Source organism: Leptodactylus fuscus, chromosome 5 (genome assembly GCF_031893055.1).
Source record: "Leptodactylus fuscus isolate aLepFus1 chromosome 5, aLepFus1.hap2, whole genome shotgun sequence".
Taxonomy (NCBI): Eukaryota; Metazoa; Chordata; class Amphibia; order Anura; family Leptodactylidae; genus Leptodactylus; species Leptodactylus fuscus.
Window position 1 is genome coordinate 83,603,641 of NC_134269.1, and position 19,319 is coordinate 83,622,959.

At 39.2% G+C, this 19,319-nt stretch overlaps 1 protein-coding gene across 1 annotated transcript in view; it reads right to left on the reverse strand.

Moving 5' to 3' along the window:
- Nucleotides 1–19,319, reverse strand: part of THSD4 (thrombospondin type 1 domain containing 4) — a 539,554-nt gene that overhangs the window by 468,536 nt on the left and 51,699 nt on the right. Inside the window, exons 2-3 of the mRNA XM_075273577.1 lie at nt 14,006–14,127; nt 11,877–11,946 (exon numbers count right to left, since the gene is read on the reverse strand). Coding sequence (XP_075129678.1) covers nt 11,877–11,946; nt 14,006–14,034 — 99 coding nt within the window. The 5' untranslated portion in view covers nt 14,035–14,127. The remainder of the gene's footprint in view (nt 1–11,876; nt 11,947–14,005; nt 14,128–19,319) is intronic.

Here is a 19,319-nt window from a genome sequence, read left to right on the forward strand (position 1 = left end):
TGATGGATGCTATATCTGTACATACTAGCAATGCACAATGTGCACAATTTTCCATGTCAATGCTCAGTTTAAGCAGTTACTAAGGAGAAACTTTAGAACTTGTTCTCTACTTACAGCAGGTCAAATAGGTTAAACAAATACATTACTAAAATGTTTACCAAACAGCACTTAAATGCTAACAATGATTTTTATTCATTCTCTATTAAATTCACTGAATAATTAAACATATGATAAATCTGTCACTGCAACTGCCCGGTTCACAGAATTCAGTTTTACATCTGTGAGGCCTATTTATCACTGCTGCAAATAAGCTGTGTACAACCCACTCCAGACATGAAAGACAGAGGCCCTGTTAGTATAGAACACTGCCCTAGCTCAGAATGAATTGTTCTATGAGGTTGCATTGTGCTGCACATACATTCAGGCACCCTAAAGAATAATAGAAAAAGTTTCCTTGGTGATCTTTCCTTCTCTCCCTTATTAATCTCAAGACTTCAAATTCCAGCAATACAATAAGATCTGAAATAAGATCACTCATGCCAGACTTTTATCTCCATTAAAGGAATGCTGAAGCAGACTGTTTCTCCGGATTGCAATGCCATTTAGCCGTTGCCCCAAGTGACAGCATATGTTCTTTTTATCTGTTACAAGGTTTACTTGATCTGCTTTACCCCTGTTTAATATCGCATGCCAAACCTAGCCAGACATAGCAATTTTCATTCTTGTGTAAAATATTCAAATATATGAATTGTCCTCAAGATGTTTGATTTTATTGGGACTGGAATGCATTTAAGTATTTTTGCTTAAGAATAGTAGTCTAGACATATCCTGAAGCTGGTAAATATCTGATTTATTGGCTGAATCGAAGTGTAAGAAATGTGAGAATTATTATTTTAAACACTTTATTACCATCCAGTCACATCTCAATCCATGAAAGGTAAAATATTCTTTAGGCTCTGTTCACATCTGCATCAAGAGACTCCATCACAGATTCCATCACATTTGCCAGAAAAAATAGCACAACATGCTGAGCTTTCCTTTCCAGTGAAATGATGGATGCCATGGCAATGTGTACTCTAGAATTCTATATCTCCTGCAAACAATATAATAAACACATCACACACTGTAGACCATAGGAGTTCTGTATCACTCACTGAATAATGGACAGGAAACCATCTCCTGTGCTACAAAGTTCTGTATAATAGGAAAAAATATCATAAGTCGTCTTCGTGTTTTGAGAACTGCACTTGGCCTACGTCCTCAAGTTTTTGCAGGGCCAAGGATCTCCTTGATGACTTTGAATATTCTCATAATTTACAACAGGAAGTGTAAAATCCCAAATATAACGTTGCTTTTTCTTTCTTTAGCTATGATGAATAGCTAGCCATTTATTGCATAAAGGATAATTACTCATTTCTTTTCGGAGCACATGCATGTCTCGATAACATTGTTTTTCCCCATGATACCACAATCATTGAAAGGAAACACCCAAGAGAACGAGACAATGGCTCCGCCAGGTCATTGCTTCCACTATAAAAATCTCAATTTAAAAATGAGTCATATTAAAGCTTATGGAGAATTAACATTGTATCAAGCTTCTCAAAGCATCTGAAGCTTTGGCTATCAAAGCCAAAATAAAAAAATTAAAACTGTCAGTAAGTGGAAAATGATTTGGGTAAATGTTGACTATCACCCATGTCTGTGTAGAAATAACTAAGTAAGTGATACTCTTAATACATAGAAAATACTTCAAATGGAAGGTGAGGATTGATCAGGTGAAGGACCTACTTGGTTGTCTTCCTTCTTGTCTACAATCTTCTCAAACGTATCAATACTGTTTTTGTCCTCCTTCTTCAAAGTCAAGGGTTAATTAACATCCATAAAGGGCAAAACAGAATACAGTAGCCGAGATAGTTCCTTATACATGCACCACATAATCCATAGCCTTATATTTTGTACACCTACTTACCAGGCACAAATTTACATTGTATTTCTTGACTGCTGGTCCCTTTGCTACTGAGCAACTTAAAGGGTCTTCTGTTCATAGATTTGTATCCACTTTGAAGTGATCAATGGATGTTCCTACTGAATAACTGTAAGGAGAGCCCATGAAACTTTGACAAATTGAGCCGTGCACACAAATTTAGTGTTTAAATAGCCTTATCTATAGTCATTATAGTTTTAGTATCAGGCTGTTCTACTACCTGGGTCATTCTCTTTTATACTTAACCTTGTTAGGTCTATGTGTTAGTGTTGTATATATGGTGGTAAATAACTTTTTGTAGACTTTAGTGCCCATTTGGATAATTCAATATGTTTATTATTATAATTATTATTCTTTTTAGAGCTATACTAATTCCATGGTGCTTTAAATTTGAAGAGAGGTTTACATACAAAACACCTAAATTTACCTTCAGTTTTATATTGACCCTGTCCTTTCTACAGGGGTTAAATAAATGTTACTGAACGTGTTACAACACTGAAGCATTTGCTCTAACTTGGAAGAAGGCCATATTTGCTATCAGCACTCATGAAGTAGAAATTATCTCATGGGCACGGCTTTGTTTGGACAAATATAACAGGCACAGTAAGTTACAGCTTAGATTAATCACTGCCGGACTACATAGAGCCGCTACTATTACATCATCACATATACTCAGGAGACAACCAATTGTACAATGATGTCAGCGCTGTGGCCAGAAATATGCCATCTCCAGTGTGGTTTAGTAAATGGTTTTCCACTCACATAATATAGGCAAGAGCCTAAATTTCCAGTTTGTTCTCAAGTACTAATATTTAAAAAAAATTGCATAAAACTTAACTTTTAATAACTGGTTAAAATCGGCAAAGTGTAGTAACAAAGTGGGTGAGGAAGGGACTATAAAGATAAATCCCAATAGGGTAATATGGAGATATCGCTAATTAGGGGAGTACAAAACTAGTCTCCTAAACACCGTCAGATATCATTGTTACACTCCTATCAAAATCTAAGCATCCAGCCAAAAAAGTCCCACTAGATTTTGTTGCTAGATCAGTAGGTGATTAGGCAGGAATGGCCTGACAATTTACCAATGAGGGTAGATACAAAAAACCCCATCATGAAACAGGTGAACAAAACAGTGTTAAAGGTATTCACCGCTCCCTATTAACAAGCCCCTTCCCTCCTGAGTAAAGGGAATACCCTGTGATTAAAAAGTTAGCATAAGTATAGGGGTTCAATCATAGGTCCATTGGGACAGTAGTTAATGATAGCCCCCAATATGCTTATTCTCTCGACGTGACACGTTTCTAAATCATCAGGAGAGATGCTATTGTTGCAAGCCTAAATATTTCTAATAGCTTGCAGTTACAACCGCAGTTCCTGGTGCCCTAATGGTGGACGCCAGTACTTTCAGGATAGGGCACCACCATTAGGGTGCCAGGAACTGCGGTTGTAACCGCAAGCTATTAGAAATATTTAGGAGTGTAACAATGATATCTGACAGTGTGTAGGAGACTAGTTTTGTACTCCCTTAATTAGCGATAACTCCATATTACCCTATTGGGATTTATCTTTATAGTCCCTTCCTCACCTACTTTGTTACTACACTTTGCCGATTTTAACCAGCTATTAAAAGTTAAGTTTTATGCAATTTTTTATTTTTTTAAAAAAATAACGTTTACATGTAGCAGGCATACCCACGTAGGTTGTCAAGTACTATTAGTAATTTTTTCATAGCCATTTTGTAAAGAACTGTTGTCAAAATAACATTTTTAGATCTCGAAGCAAAAATGAAGACACCAGTGTCCTAGATATAAATGTGCTATCTTAAAGTATGCTGAGTAGAAACAGCTTCAAGTGATACACAGGACACGACAACACAACACAGAAGAGGAGTCAGTAAGCCAAAGGTTAAAGCAGAGAGACAAAACAGTACCAAATGGCAACCCAAAAGAGTAGTCAAAAAAGCCAAAAAGTAGAGGTCAGTGAATACAATACAAGAGCAAGTGAAAATGCTTAGCAAAGTCAGAAACACAATAGCCAGAAACATGTGTGGGCTGATGGTCAGTTTAAGAAAATCCAGAACCCACGCCAGGCTTGATTGGCAGATAAGCTGGCAATCACCAGCACACAAATGTAACCCTAACTGTGCCAACACATAATGACAAGAGTCCAAGAGCAGGTAATCATGAGTGGACACGCCTCCTTTCAGTTTCCTGCTCTGTCATTGAATTAAACAGTATCGATGTACACAGCAGAGCACACCAATACAGCTGTGGAGCTCAAAGCCTGATGCTCCGGATCCCAGGTACCCCTTTGGGGACAGGGGCCCTGGGCAATTGCCTAGTTTACCCCTCCCAAATGCCGACCCTGGATAGAGGAGTGGAGTCTCGGTTCCTAAGATCTTCGGAAATATGTGTTTTCTGATGGTCTTAGGCGACCCATGTGAAATAGGTCACTACCCACAGGTTGAGAACTGCTACCCACTTTTCTGGCAGGTCTGCAAACACAACATGATGTTCAGATATCAACCAACTAAATCTGCGCTCCAAAATCCACATAGCGGTCCTTCCCTTCTGTACCCTGTTGTGTGACCAAACAGCAGTTTATGCCCAAACGTAGGATACTGATGTACCCAGAATAATGTACTTAATGTCATATGTGAATCACAGAGGGGAACTAGGAAAGGCTAAAAATGAACTTTTAATATGTAAATATGAATAAAAAGGCTTATGACAGTATCATACCCAGTCAAGTGATGAGTGACGATATAAAAGACAGAGTCTGACAGTAAATGTATTCATTCAGTATTTGGATTTTCCTAATATATACAAATATATCGCTCCACTCTCTGAATCAGACTTCTGTCAGAGTATAATACATAGAAGGGGTAACGCAATAAAATATACTCCAAAATAAACTGTCATAATCAAAATAGGTAAGGTGCTATTGCCATGATCAGCATAGGATAACGATCGCACAATTATCTGGGGAGACGAGTCTGTAACCTCCACACAGATATATTGCTCCAATAAGTGTTAAATGTCCATCACACTGGGGCATATAGTAATGAAAAGGTAGTGCACAGGTAAAATGGAGAGGGGTTAGATCTATGACCCTCATGGCTGACTCTGAAGCTACAGCTGGCACACTGAACTTTGCCTCACTGGGGCTAAACCAGGCTGGGGTTGAACTACTCCAAGCTACCTGCTTCCTTCGCTCCAGTACCCGACTGTGCCCAAACATTTGTTTATACCCACATATGACATTGTTAAAGTACTTTATCCTGGATACACTAGTGTCATACATGTGGCATAAACTGCACTTTGAGCACACAGCAGGGCACCGATGGAAAGGAGCACAATGTGTCTTTAGATGGCATATTTAGAATGTTGGTTTTTAGACACCATGTAGTTTCCAAAATCCCTATTTTGGAAACTACATGGTGTCTAAAAACCAACTTTCTGAGGGGTTTCCATTGTACTGAAACTTTAGGGGCTCTGCAAATATGACACGTCACCCAAAAACTATTCCAGCAAAATCTGCCCTTCAAAAGCCAAATAGTGCTCGTTCTATTCAGAGCCTCACCATGATGTTCCCATACAGCAGATTACAATCCCATATGGGGTATTCCCAGGTTCAAGAGAAATTGTGTAACAAACTTTGGGGAGCTTTTTCACCTTTATCCTCTTGTGAAAATGAAAAATTTGGGGCTAAATTGACGGGGCTCTGCAAATGAGACATGGCACCTGAAAACTGCTACAGCAAAATCTGCTTTTCAAACCCCCAGTGCCACCCCTTCCCTTCCGCATGATGTTGTATACCCAAATGTGGAGTATTTATTTGCTTGGGAGAAGCATTTTCTCCTTTACCTCTTTAAGAATTTGTTAATTTCAGGGTTAAATCAATGTATTATTGATAAAAAATGAAATGTCTAAATATCACCTTCATATTGTTTTAATTTCCATGAAATGATTAAAGGGTTAACAAACTTCCCAAGTGCTATTTTAAATTATTTGAGGGGTGCAGTTGGAAGATTTCTAATGTATAGGCCTTTACAATCCCTTTCAGAACTGAAGTTGTCCCTAAGAAATTAGTCTGGGAAATTTTTTTGTAAATCTGGACAATCGCTGTTACACTTCTAACATCCAAAATAAATAAATATTTTTATTTTTTTTTTAAACTAATTAGAAGATGATATCAACATAGAAATAATTATTTCTTAATGTATTTGGGTGGTATGACTATCTGTTTGAGTAGAGCATTTTGAATTTCGAAAATTGAGATCTTTTCCAAATGTCCTATTCTTCTTATAAATAAATACAAAATATTGATCAATCTTTACCACATGAAGAACAATGTGTAATGAAAAAATAATTTTAAACAGTTGTGTAATTTTAAGCATCTCTAAGTTATTGCGTTGTCCTTTAAGGTCCATTCACATGGAGGAAAATGGTGAGGAATTTGGTGTGGAATTTTCCATGCTGGAAAAAAACCTTCCCATTGATTTCAATGGGTTCTGCTAGCTTTTTTTTTTTCCACTAGTTGAATTTTCCGCTAGCAGAACCCATTGAAATCAATGGGAGACTTTTTTTTTCAGTGTGGAAAATGCCACACCAAATTCCTCACCATTTTCCTCCGTGTGCATGGACCCTAAGGTCTTAAAAATTTTACTCTGAGGGTTATCAAGATTTGTTGACATCATATTAACATACAGCACACTCAAATATACACTCATGTCAAATATACATAATAGATATCTAGACAGAAGTAATCAAAACAAAAGAGACACAATCAAATTTAAAAAAAACACACTATAGTATGCCAGAGCATTGCAGCCAAGATAAAGCTTCCTTTAAATAGAAACAAGCTCCATCTTCATGGCTAGATGACGGCAATTTTATTTTTTTTTGGGGGGGGATATATATATTTATATTATAGAGAGAGAGCGAGATATACACACACACGTATATATTTACATCATAGAATTTTATGTCAAGTGATTAGCAAGCAAATAAAGGAACTTATGAAGCTTAAAGCACGATTAAATGAAACGCAGACTCTGCATTTTATATTGAGGCTAGAGTGAATTTAGTCCCTGCGGAGATTAAAAGGATTAAGATATCAGTTAATTATAACAAACTCTTTCCAGCCATAGTGATGAAATTACAGTTTATTATATTCTATTCCCCCACGTAATAAGGTAAAACGTGACCCTAGATCAAGTGTGTCAACCCATAACGGACCTTTGTGGAAATCCCTAGGTGAGGTAATCACGCATCATGGGAGGCAAGGGGACGAAAGGGTCAGTGCTATTTCAAGGTCAATGCATAATATTCTATGAACCTGCAGACTATTAGCTGCACCAGAACATTGGCCATGCTGAAAGGCATGCAGATGTTCTTGTCAGCACAAAAATCGGAAACACAATTTTTGATATCCCAGGTGGCTACACTTAATGGGGGAGAATTGAAACATGCACCCCATCACTGCACATCTGCGTAACCTGGAAAATATATTGTTAATGCATCCAGGTACAAAGGCACATTTAATATTAGCTTACCTAATAAATTAAAGTAAGGATTGTATCCCAATATGTTATATTACTATATAATTATTTATTTATGAAATGGATGGAGGAATTATTTAATAATATACACTGTCAGGGATAGGTACAATGTTGCATGGCTATCTGGTTTTCTGAGTCACATAAGGAACATGACCACTCATATAAATATCATTTATTGTATAAACTCGAGTATTAGCTGACTCGAATATAAGCCGAGGCCCCTAATTTTACCACAAAAAACTGGGAAAACTTATTGACTCGAGTATAAGTCGAGGGGGGGAATGCAGCAGCTGCTGGAAAATTTCAAAAATCAAAATGGCTGGAGTTTTGGGTGCAGTAGATGCTGGGTGCTGGGAAAGGGGAGGGGGTGTTTTGATTGTCTGTCTTCCCCTTCCTTAAGCTTGAGGACTGGGTTTTTGTTCCCCCCCCCCCCCCACTTGGAATTCAGCCTGGCTGAATATAAAGTAGCTGCAGTGCTCTTATTAACTCCTTCCCGATAGAATAGGAGCACTGCATATACCCTATATTCAGCCTGGGGATAAATAGTTGAAAGATCACTCTTACCATTCATTTCAAGGGGGGGGGGGGGGGGATGGAAGGCCGCCAAATCTGCTGCCGCTCTGCGCAGTTGGTGACGATGCTGGCAGGGTCCACAGGAAGAAGGTGCTCCCCGTTGGTCCGGACTGGCGGCAGCTGAAGACGGAGAGCGAGGAGCAGCTGCACTTGAACCATCACCAGCCTGGAGCTGCCGCAGGACTCAAGTATAAGCCGAGGGGGACTTTTTCAGCACAAAAACTGTGCTGAAAAACTCGGCTTATACTCGAGTATATACGGTATGTCTAGTCTGGAGATTTACATAAAACTCAAGTCATGTTCCAAGGACTGTTTGGGTCGGACATTGATATGTAAAACTACAACCTTTCATGAGGTGGTGAGGAGGCACAGATTTCTTTTTGGAAATAAATCTGTTTTACATATCATCTATCTCTACTGAAAGGAACACTAAACACAAAAAATGCTATAATTCTCAGCACTTGCACTTATTATCCTTATTATTCTGTCACTTAGTCCTATTAGTCTCATATTATCGGCCCCTATGTTTATACAAAATGCCAGGCAGACCACTGGGAAATTAGATGTCCGTGTATTTTTATCTCCTTTATTAACCAATTTCCGATTGCAACTACAGTAAATAAAACCAAACCAAATCCAAAGCTGAACCTTTGCTTTAAAACAGCTACAACTGCACCTTAACAGCCACCAAAAGAAAATAAGAAAACAGGATAGGTAAGTATACTATCAAAAGGATGTCTTAGAATATAAATTCTATTAATACGCTTAAAATTGAGTAAATAACGCACTGGATTATACTTATCAGACTAATAAAATTCAGTGGAATTACTCTGTGTAGGATAAGATATTTTGTCCAAATACAGATATCAACCATGTATGAACTCCAACTGACCACAACCTGACCTACACGAGGTCATAGTTTATCCATTATAAAGCAATTTTGTCCCTAAAAACCATCAGCCAAGATGGAAACCACGGGTAATTTCAACCAACTATGTCACATGTGTGGTCAATCCCGTGTTCCCTAAGGAAGGGGAGCTAATTTCTAATCCTATGTATTTTATTAATTTTATTTAGCACAAGAACAGCTGACCCTTGATCATTGATATTTGTAGGTACAGTTGTTACTAACAATTTGTCTATTTTTGGTTCTAATTAACAGCCACCAAGACTACTATAAATGATGCACAACATAATGTCAGTCTGTATTATAGTGAATGGAAAATAAAGAAGCAACCTGAAGACTGTGAGGAACTCCACAATCAGACATATACAATCCATATGGCTAACGCTTTCAATGTTATGGTTTTGTAACAAAGTACATTACCCATTAATCTCAATTACAACTCAATTATAAGTGATATAAGCTAATGACATAAAGTGCACAATCTCACTGATAACCCATCAACCTATCTACTTTACACCAAAAGCCAGCAAAGTTTCAATATTCTCTTAACAGTGGTAATGTGTATCAATCACACGACCCTATTAGGGCTATGTGCACTGTTACCTTCCCATACAACACCTGTTCCCTATAGGACGGCTATTTCATTTATAAACAACACTTCAAAAGATAGCAACTTGGCACAACTTAAGTCAGAAGTTTTCACTGCCCTCAGGAAAAAAAATGACTGGCTTTGAAACAAAAAGGGAGAAGGTATATTCACCAGATAAAAACAGCAGATAAACATTCCCAGGCCATTTCTAAAACCTGGTGCAGCCAATATTTTACAGTAGACTGGTACACAAGAATGAATTAAGGTAATGGAGGATTTTATCAAATTTCTCCGGTAGTTTTCTAGTTGTGGGCTTGGATAAAGAGTAACTGAATATGGCGCACATCCAATCACATTTGTGCCACTTTGTAGTTTTACTAGCGTGAATGTACAATTATGAATATAAAAAAATGTATATATAACCTTTTTATATTGATATAAGTGACTTTTGTAAATCCCTAAAGGTGCATTTATACAGTAAGGTTAGGTGCAGTTAAAACTACTTCAAAACTCCAACTTTCTCAATTTTACAGACACATTTAGTGTACTTCACCTGGAAAAAAAAAAAAAAAAAAAAAAGGGTCCCAAAAATGGCATTCACAACATATGTGATTTTTTTTCAGATGCAGCTTTCATGAGGTTTAACTGAATCCAACTTGACATGGTACAGTCCAGCCGCATTTAGCATGCCCAACTTGCCGATATACACCTGTGCTTCCTATTTGAAGCAACAGCGTCAATACAGGTGCAGCCCAACAATTAGGGGCCATATGCGAATACCATGAATTGTTGGGCTGCACTTATACTGCTGTTATTGCTTCATATTGAAAGTACAGGTGGGGTCTGGTGGTTAGTACATGCCATATGTGGTCATGTAGCACTGCGTAAGTGCACCCTGAGGATACTGGAAACCGCTCCCAAATCCAAGGCAGATTCTGCCCCGAATGTGCCTACTTTTGACTTTAATGGGAGGCTGAGACTGCAAAAGGCGGCAGAAAAAAAAATAGCACCCTGCTCAATCTTGCCGTGGATTTTGCGGCTCAGGAACCCGGTCAATTAGGCCCATTCATCCAGGGCTAGTCAGCCAAGGAAAGCCATGACAGATGGAAGACGCCTTGTATCAATATTCTGTCCGGGCAATCCCATAGTCAAATACAGTGTCGGCAAATGAAGAGGAATTTCTCTTAATTTTCCACTGTGTGAACCTACCCTGAGGGTGCACCTGTAGTTTCAAGTACATGGTCTTTGCATTATCATAAGTGGCTATGGCTAATCTGGAGCATCCCACAAGACATAGAGGGCAAAGCAAAATAATTAAAACTTTAAAATACTCTAAATTGTAGGTAACATTTTTTTCAACACATGAAAATTGGGTTTTGCACATTGTACTGTTAGGGTATGTTCAGACAGAGTTTTCTTCAGGCTTTTACGCTTTTTCTTCATGATGCGTTTTTTATTTTTGCTCCAACACACTGTATGGACCTGAAAATTTCCCTTTTAAAAACTTTTGCGGTTTTTGATGCTGTTTTTGAATAAACTGCATCAGAAAACACATTAAAAAAATAGCAACGTGTTTTTTTCAGCCTCTCATTGATTTCAATAAGTTTATCAAGGTGGAATCTGTCTGAAGATAGGTCACTTTTTTTTTCCACTACCTGAAAACATCAGCTAGAGGGGAAAAAAACTGCTACTGACTCCCAATGAGATGAATGGGTGGTGTTTTTGAGGCGGATTCCCAATTGGAATGAATGAGGGAAAGGAGAGGCAGATAGGAGGCAATGGAAACAAGTAGGGTTACTCAGTTCTAACCTGTGTATATCAGTGTAAACTATTTTTATTACATGACTCCCCGTCATGTTTCCAATCACAGTTATTTAGGAATCTGTCAAAACATCTTATATGTCAGTCAATCCTTACAAACAGAATTTCACTAGAACTACTGAATAAAGAGGGAGGTTTAAGGGAATGATCTGGAGCAGTTTATGTAAAGTGCTTATTTTTAACCACAGAGAACATTTAGTTAAATTAGGAGCCATTAGTAACGGAAGAAAATAGATGTAGTCACTTGATTTATAGACTCCCGTGTAGCCTCAGCTGCTCAGGGTTTAATGTGCAACTTTCATCAATGAAGGACACATGATTTTTTTTTTTTCTACAAATGGAAACATATGAGTTAAATGCATGCTTTGTTTAACCTTTTACTATTGGGAAGATAGAAAATAACAAGAATGGCCAATGAACAGTGAAGATGTCTTACCTTTCTGTGGTCAATTGACAGCTGTGAGAAAACCAGCTGAAATCCTAACAATACTATGGAGCTGACCAATCTGCAAAGAAAAACAGAGCTGGTAATGTAAAGATAACTTAATATTCACTCCAGCATTCCAGCGGCATACCAGCACATGGACTGGTGATTACAGATGCCGCATTCTTTAATAATGACGTCTCCGCACAGCGTACACAGTAAGAGAGGAAACACTGGCTTCACTAATTCACAAAAACATATTCCTCTCCACAATGGGGTCATGTAGAGCTCAACGGACCTGGTATTAAACTGAGAGCGCTTCCATTCCATTTATGGCTGTGAAATACAGATCTGCTCACCGAGTAGATAAGAACAATAACAAATGAACATAATATCAAAGTTGTTAAACAGGTATTCCAGCATTATACATTTACAGTATGTCCTCAGGAGATGCCATTACTGTCTGAGATGTCTAGAATTCAGATGTGAGATCTACAACACGACCCGCTGTTCTGATGAGTGCCACAGCTAATGCAAATGGCTCACAAATATACAGCCATTTGCAGCAGCTGCAGCACACGTTGGGACAGGGGAGCCTTTGGACCCCTGTTCTGGGTACAGGCACGGGTCTCAGAGGTAGAACTTACATCACAAAGAAAACGAACAAGCCCAAAAGGAAAATCAAAAAATAACAGAATCAAAAATAAGTAAAATATTATCAAAATTTATTAGTGAATACAATTAATAATAAATGGCAGCAAAAAGGCAGATGGTAAGATACTAGAACAACACTTGGTGGGAAAACTCACCAGGTGAATACAAGGCATCACAAATTACAACAGAGGTAGTGGTAGTCTTTTTTTCAGTGCTGATTCGGCCGCGAGTTATCGTGCCAGAATCAGCGCCAACTTGCTCTGTGTAAGGCTAAGGCCCCACGGGACGTATTTGCAGCACTAAAGCGCTGCGGGAAGAACCGCTCCGTGAACGCATTGCAGTTCTTTCTGCAGCGCTTTGAAGAGAAAATTCACAGAGTTTTCCTCTGTGGACTTTCTCTGAACATTATATCTATGGGAAATCCGATGGCATTTCCGTAGATATAATTGACATGCTGAGATTTGCAAAGCTGCAATGACTTTACAAATCGTAGCATGTCCGTGCTGCAATCTTTTTCACAAAGTGGGGATGGGATTCGAATTAATCCCATCCACTTTGCCTGCACTGTACAATGCCACGATTTTTCCCGCAGCGTCTCCGCTGCAGGCAAATCACGGAGTTTCTGGTCCGTGGGGCCCCAGCCTAAATGCTCCCTAAAGGAGCACATCCCCTGCCTACCTTTATACACAAACAGAATTAGATGAAAGATATATGAACAAGCCATCACTTAGCGCCCCTTGGTAGCGTCTGTAAGAGTACTAGGCAGAAGCCTGCCCGGAGCGGTAAGTAACACAGTTTTTTATGTTTCTTACCTCTCCTGGGCCTCCAATCATTATACTAGGGGGTCTGCAAAGACCCCCGAGTATAATAATAGTCTTTGCGGGGTCCGCGGTGTCACTTACCGATGCCAGCCCAGCCAGGATCGGTAAGTAAATAGGGCCCGTTACCAGCTGGACTCCAGCCAGTAACACCCTATTAAGAAAAAAGAAAAAAACACAGCGGTAGTTAAGCCACTGCTTAACCTGTTCCTCATCAGTAGCCGATGCTGTAATTAATAAGCCTTGCCGATATCCACTCGTGACAGGCCTAAATATTTATACTGCCATCTATAGGGCAAGCACTTCACTGATTGCACAGGTTCTAGCCCCCAATGAGGGCTAAAAAAAAATTTAAAAAAAATTTATCAGCAAAAATGTAAGGCTACCAATACACACATATGTCAATAAATATGTGTAAATAAATATGTATGTGTATATATATATATATATATATATATATACATACACACAGAGACACGCACGCGCGTATGTACATATATTTTATTAAGCCAGACTAGCCAAACTATTAATTACATATAGCACAAAATTCCTTGCAGAATTTTTTTGGGAGGGAAATGTGATATGTTACCTACACCCAAAGTCATGTATTGTGAATTACACTGAACTTTAAGGATCACAGGTCCGTAGCAATAATGATGAACAACTTACCGTAAAGATACAATCAAACTGTCAACCATGTTCCTAGGAAATGAAGAGTCGCTGAAGCGTGAACGAGTTTCCTGAAGGATGATAGTGGCCTTGATCTATTGATAATAGCAAAAGATTCCAACCTAAAACAAAAATAAACACATATGTAGTATATTCAATTCACAGAAATTAGTCAAGTGCAGAGTTATCCAGAAAGCATGAAATACTACTTCCGCATGTCAACAATTCACTACACAAAGCACATAAAGTAATGTCATTACATTATCTGGAAGAAAAACAAACCGGTTCAGATGGCTGTACATTAACACCAGCAAATATATACTGGATCTGCAGGTATGTACCTGTATTAAGAAGCACAATACATTTTGGTGCACTAGTTCACTGTTGGTAGTGCAATTTTAAATGGTTTTTGCAGAAATAATAGATGGAAGACACAGTAAGGTCGGGGCCCCATGTGGTGTAAACGCGTTTTAAAGTCCCTGCAAATAAGATGGAATTCTGGCAAATCATTTTGGTGGTCACTGCTCTAATTTTAACACTTTGAAAGAATTGCAATACTAGACAAATAATTCACTGTTTACACTGCAGCCAGTTATATAATTGTTGTTAAACAGATAAATACGCCTTCTAAATCCACACAAACTTCTTATAACTTTTCTTCTATCAGCTCTGTTATTGTGCATTTTTAAAAGGCTTTTCTAAGTACATTCTCTTTATAAGAATAAAACATAAGAAAATACTGATTTATTACTTTCCAGTAAAAGAAAAGGGGCAATGGGGTTCTTCTACATAAAGATCAGCCCTTGTGCACCATGCTCCTTTTAATGTGGATAATGGATTTTACATATGAAAACACTGTAAAAGCTATGTGGCTCTGGGCTGTGAGATGAAATGTCATTGGATTAATCATCTCGGTTAGGCATTGTGATGAGTGCAACCTTAGTCTTTTATCTACTCACTGGGGCCCTCGGCAATAACGTTGTGTAATAAAAAGCTCTTTATTGACTTCAGAATGAGAGCTGGGAGCTTTCTCCAGTTTAATTACTACCGGTGAAAAACTGGAAATGTTGGACACTTAATTCGCAGAGGGTCAAAAATTGGAACAATTTTCATGATTTTTCAGTAAATCTAATGGATGAACATTACATTTTACCAATCATTGTAAATACTAGCCAGGTATTTGCACCAATAAAATAATGTGTGCTAAGAATGTACAAAACTTTCCTCTATTCAAACAACTAAATATTGATGTCCCGGGAATATGGAAACAAGGACTTTACAGATGGAAATTATATAATCCACAGTTATTCTTGGTGAACAAAAAGGGAACAGAGACTCCAGCATGTCTCTATGAGCAGAGAAGCAAAAGCTTCGCATCTGAGCAATGCATGATTATAACTGACCAGAGTATGTATATAGTATGTGTATAACTGAGCAGAGTATATATTGTATGTGTATTATAACTGAGCAGAGTAAGTATATATTATATGTGTATTACAACTGAGCATAGGAAGTATATGTATATTATATGTGTATTATATCTGAGCATAGTATGTATATGTTATATGTGTATTATAACTGAGCTTAGTATGTATATATTGTATATGTATTATAACTGAGCAGAGTAAGTTTATATTATATGTGTATTATACCTGAGCAGAGTAAGTATATATTATATGTGTATTACAACTTAGCAGAGTATATATTGTATGTGTATTATAACTGAGTAGAGTAAGGGCTCGTTCACATCTGCGCCGGCACTCCGTACTTCAGGTTTCCGTTTCCTGCCTAAAACAGAGGCAGGAGACGGAAACCTGCAGGAGTCTCTCTCAACCATTCATTTGAATGGGTGAGAAAGCTGTCCGGCCGTGAGCGGCGGTGAGCGTTTTAGGCTCTCCGCCGCGAAACCGGGTTTTATAATCCGGACACAGAGTCGGACATGCAGTACTCTGTGGCAAACAATGCTTGAAAAAAAACGGTTTCGCGGCGGAGAGCATAAAACGCACCTAGGTTTTAGAGGAGGAAAATAGGGAAAAAAAATTTTGAAGCAAAAACTGGTAAAATATTTAATATATGGGAGTTGTAGTTTTGCAACAGCTGCAAGGCCACATTGACAGGTGACCCTGCAGCTGTACGGGGATGTATAGAGCGTTTTTTTTGCGGGGCCAGCTGTACTTTTTAGTTATACCATTTTGGGGGATATCTATTGCTTAGATCACCTTGTATTGAAAAAAAAAAAACAGGAGGTGATTTAGAACTTTTATTTATTTCATATATTTTTTAAGCTTTTTTTTTTTTTTTTTTTTTTTTTTTTTACTATTTTATTCCCCCCCCGGGGGCTTGAACCTGCGGTCACTTGATCGCAAGTCCCATAGACGGCAATACAACTGTATTGCCGTCTATGGGACATTCTGTCTATTAGTATTACGGTTGGTCATAGACCCAGCCGCAATACTAATATATAGCAGTGACAGACCCGGGAGCCTCATTAGGCTCCCGGCTGTCACCCGAACAGGTCGGCTCCTGCGATATCGCTGCGCAGGAGCCGGCCTGCAACTTTACAGGTACGGGGCCGGTGGGGACCGGCCCCGGGGGAGAAGGGGCCACGGATACTGACCCGGCATCCGCTGTACTAGAGAGGCGGATGCCGGGAAGGGATAGACGCCGGGGCCTGAGACATCGCTATGATCCTCTGCCCTGCATGAAGCCAGCGGCGGGGGCACGGAGGAGCCCCTGCCGCTGCTGGCTTCATGCAGGGCAGAGGAGCGCAGCGATGTCTCAGGCCCCGGCACCTGTAATGGCGTCTATCACTTGCCGGCTTCCGCCTCTCTATTACAGCGGATGCCAGGCGCCACCTTCAGACTATAAGACGCACCCTTCTTTTCCCCAAAAATTTTGGGGAAAAAAAGTGCGTCTTATAGTCCGAAAAATACGGTATATATTGTATCTGTATTATAACTGAGCAGAGTATGTATATATTGTATGTGTATTATAACTGAGCAGAGTAAGTATATATTATATGTGTATTATACCTGAGCAGAGTAATTATATATTGTATGTAACATTTCAGTACAATATTCATACGTTGATATATAAGTATGGGCATTAATATGGCAGGACAGAAATATTCCTTCATGTATTAGTTTTCTCAGAAACTACAATGGTATGTATCCAATGGCAATTACACTATTCTAATATACAAACACATTATGGCTCATAATGTACCAGGGATGATGACAAGACAACTTTTGTAACAATAGTATATTAGTAAGTTTAATCAATTTTAATCTAAAACACATTAAACTAACTTTTGCTCTGACTGGACAACCCATACAAATGTATATAATGTATAGTATAGTATTTGACATTCCAATATAATCTAATACTTACAGTATATAGTGTATAGCACTGAACAAATGATCAATGTATTGCCCCCAGAAAGTTAAATTAACTTTTTTGGTCACTAAATCCTACTAATATTATAAGTGTGAAAGTTTGTGTGTTTGGATGTTTGTGAGTTTGGATGTTTGTTCCTGAAGATTCTTGCTGGTTTAGCCCACACACCAGGCAAAAGCAGTAGGTGTGGGGGATAAATCCAGCAAAATGAATATAAATAGGGTAATTATTGTTCCCAGTATTTGAAATAAATGGATTTGTACAAAATCAAGTTGTAAGCTTATAGTAATCACCCAAATGTAAGGGTGATACAAACCCAGGAACCTATCAAGGTATATATGAAATTTCAACATCAATGACCTTCATACATCTCTGACACAATTCACACAGTGAACTAGTAAGTGCATGTCAGTTAATACAAATGGAGACGTAATGTTACAGAGAAAGCCTATCCAGGTGAATACACTTCATGTTATAAATAGGTAGTGCACATGTCAATGAGGTGGAGGTAGTAGGTATAACATGCTAAGAAATATATAAACAACAAGCAATAGGTAACTGAGGTCAGAGGTATAACATACCCATGGATAAATTGTGAAGATTGTTGCTGGTTTAGCCCACACACCAGGCAAAAGCAGTAGGGAAGAAGACTCATAGCCGAAACGTGCGTTGGGGCCTGGTGTGTGGGCTAAACCAGCAAATATTTTTACAATTCATCTATGGGTATGTTATACTTGTGACCTCAGTTACCTATTGTTTTTTGTCTATACTTTTACCTAGCATGTTATAACTACTACCTCCACCTCACTGACATGTGCACTACCTACTTATAACATGAAGTGTATTCACCTGGATAGGCTTTCTTTGCAACATTATGTCTCCATTTGTATTAACTGACATGCACTTACTAGTTCACTGTGTGAATTGTGTCAGAGATGCATGAAGGCCATTGATGTTGAAATTTCTAATATACTTTGATAGGTTCCTGGGTTTATATCACCCTTACATTTGGGCAATTACTATAAGCGGTACTATTCCGTTATCGGGCCAGCAGCAGCGCATTTCAGCACCAGCTTTCGGGACAGCAGTTCAGTTCAGCAGCGGGAATTACAATGACATCCGAGGACTGCTGGCCCGATGCTTGTGCCCAGTAGCCAGTACATCAATGACCCCCCCTCCATCTCCTCCTCCTTCCAGTGCTGCCCCCCAGCTCTCCTTACATCTACCCCGTACCCTCTCCCCGCCACATGACTAAGCCGATGCTGGCCCGATGATAGAGGCCGTGCTTGTGTGTAGTAGGCAGTACATCGATCGATGCCCTCATCCTCCTCTTCCTTCCAGTGCTGCCCCCCAGCTCTTCTTACATCTGCCCCGTACCCTCTCCCTGTAATAGGCCTCACCGTAAATCTTGAGCAATGAATGCTACTAGATAGCCGCCGGACGCTGCAGAAAGTTTGTCCCTCCGGCTCGCTGTAGCTCACCGTTCCTATAGTCGGCGTGTTTCTTGTCAGGGCCTGGATTGAGCCCCGGTGTCTTTCCTTTCGGTCTCGGTACTAGCGCTGAGGTGAGGCCTAGTCGTGTGGCGGGGAGAGGGTACGGGGAAGATGTAAGGAGAGCTGGGGGGCAGCACTGGCAGGAGGAGAAGGATGGGGGAGGGGGGTCATCGATGTACTGGTTACTGGGCACAAGCATCGGGCCAGCAGTCCTCGGATGTCATTGTAATTCCCGCTGCTGAACTGCTGTCCCGAAAGCTGCTGCTGAACTGCGCTGCTGCTGGCCCGATAACGGAATAGTACCCTATAAGCTTATAACCTGCTTTTGTACATATCTATTTACTCCAAACACTGGGAACAATAACTACCTTATTTTTACTCTCATTTTACTGGATTTATCCCCCACACCTACTGCTTTTGCCTGG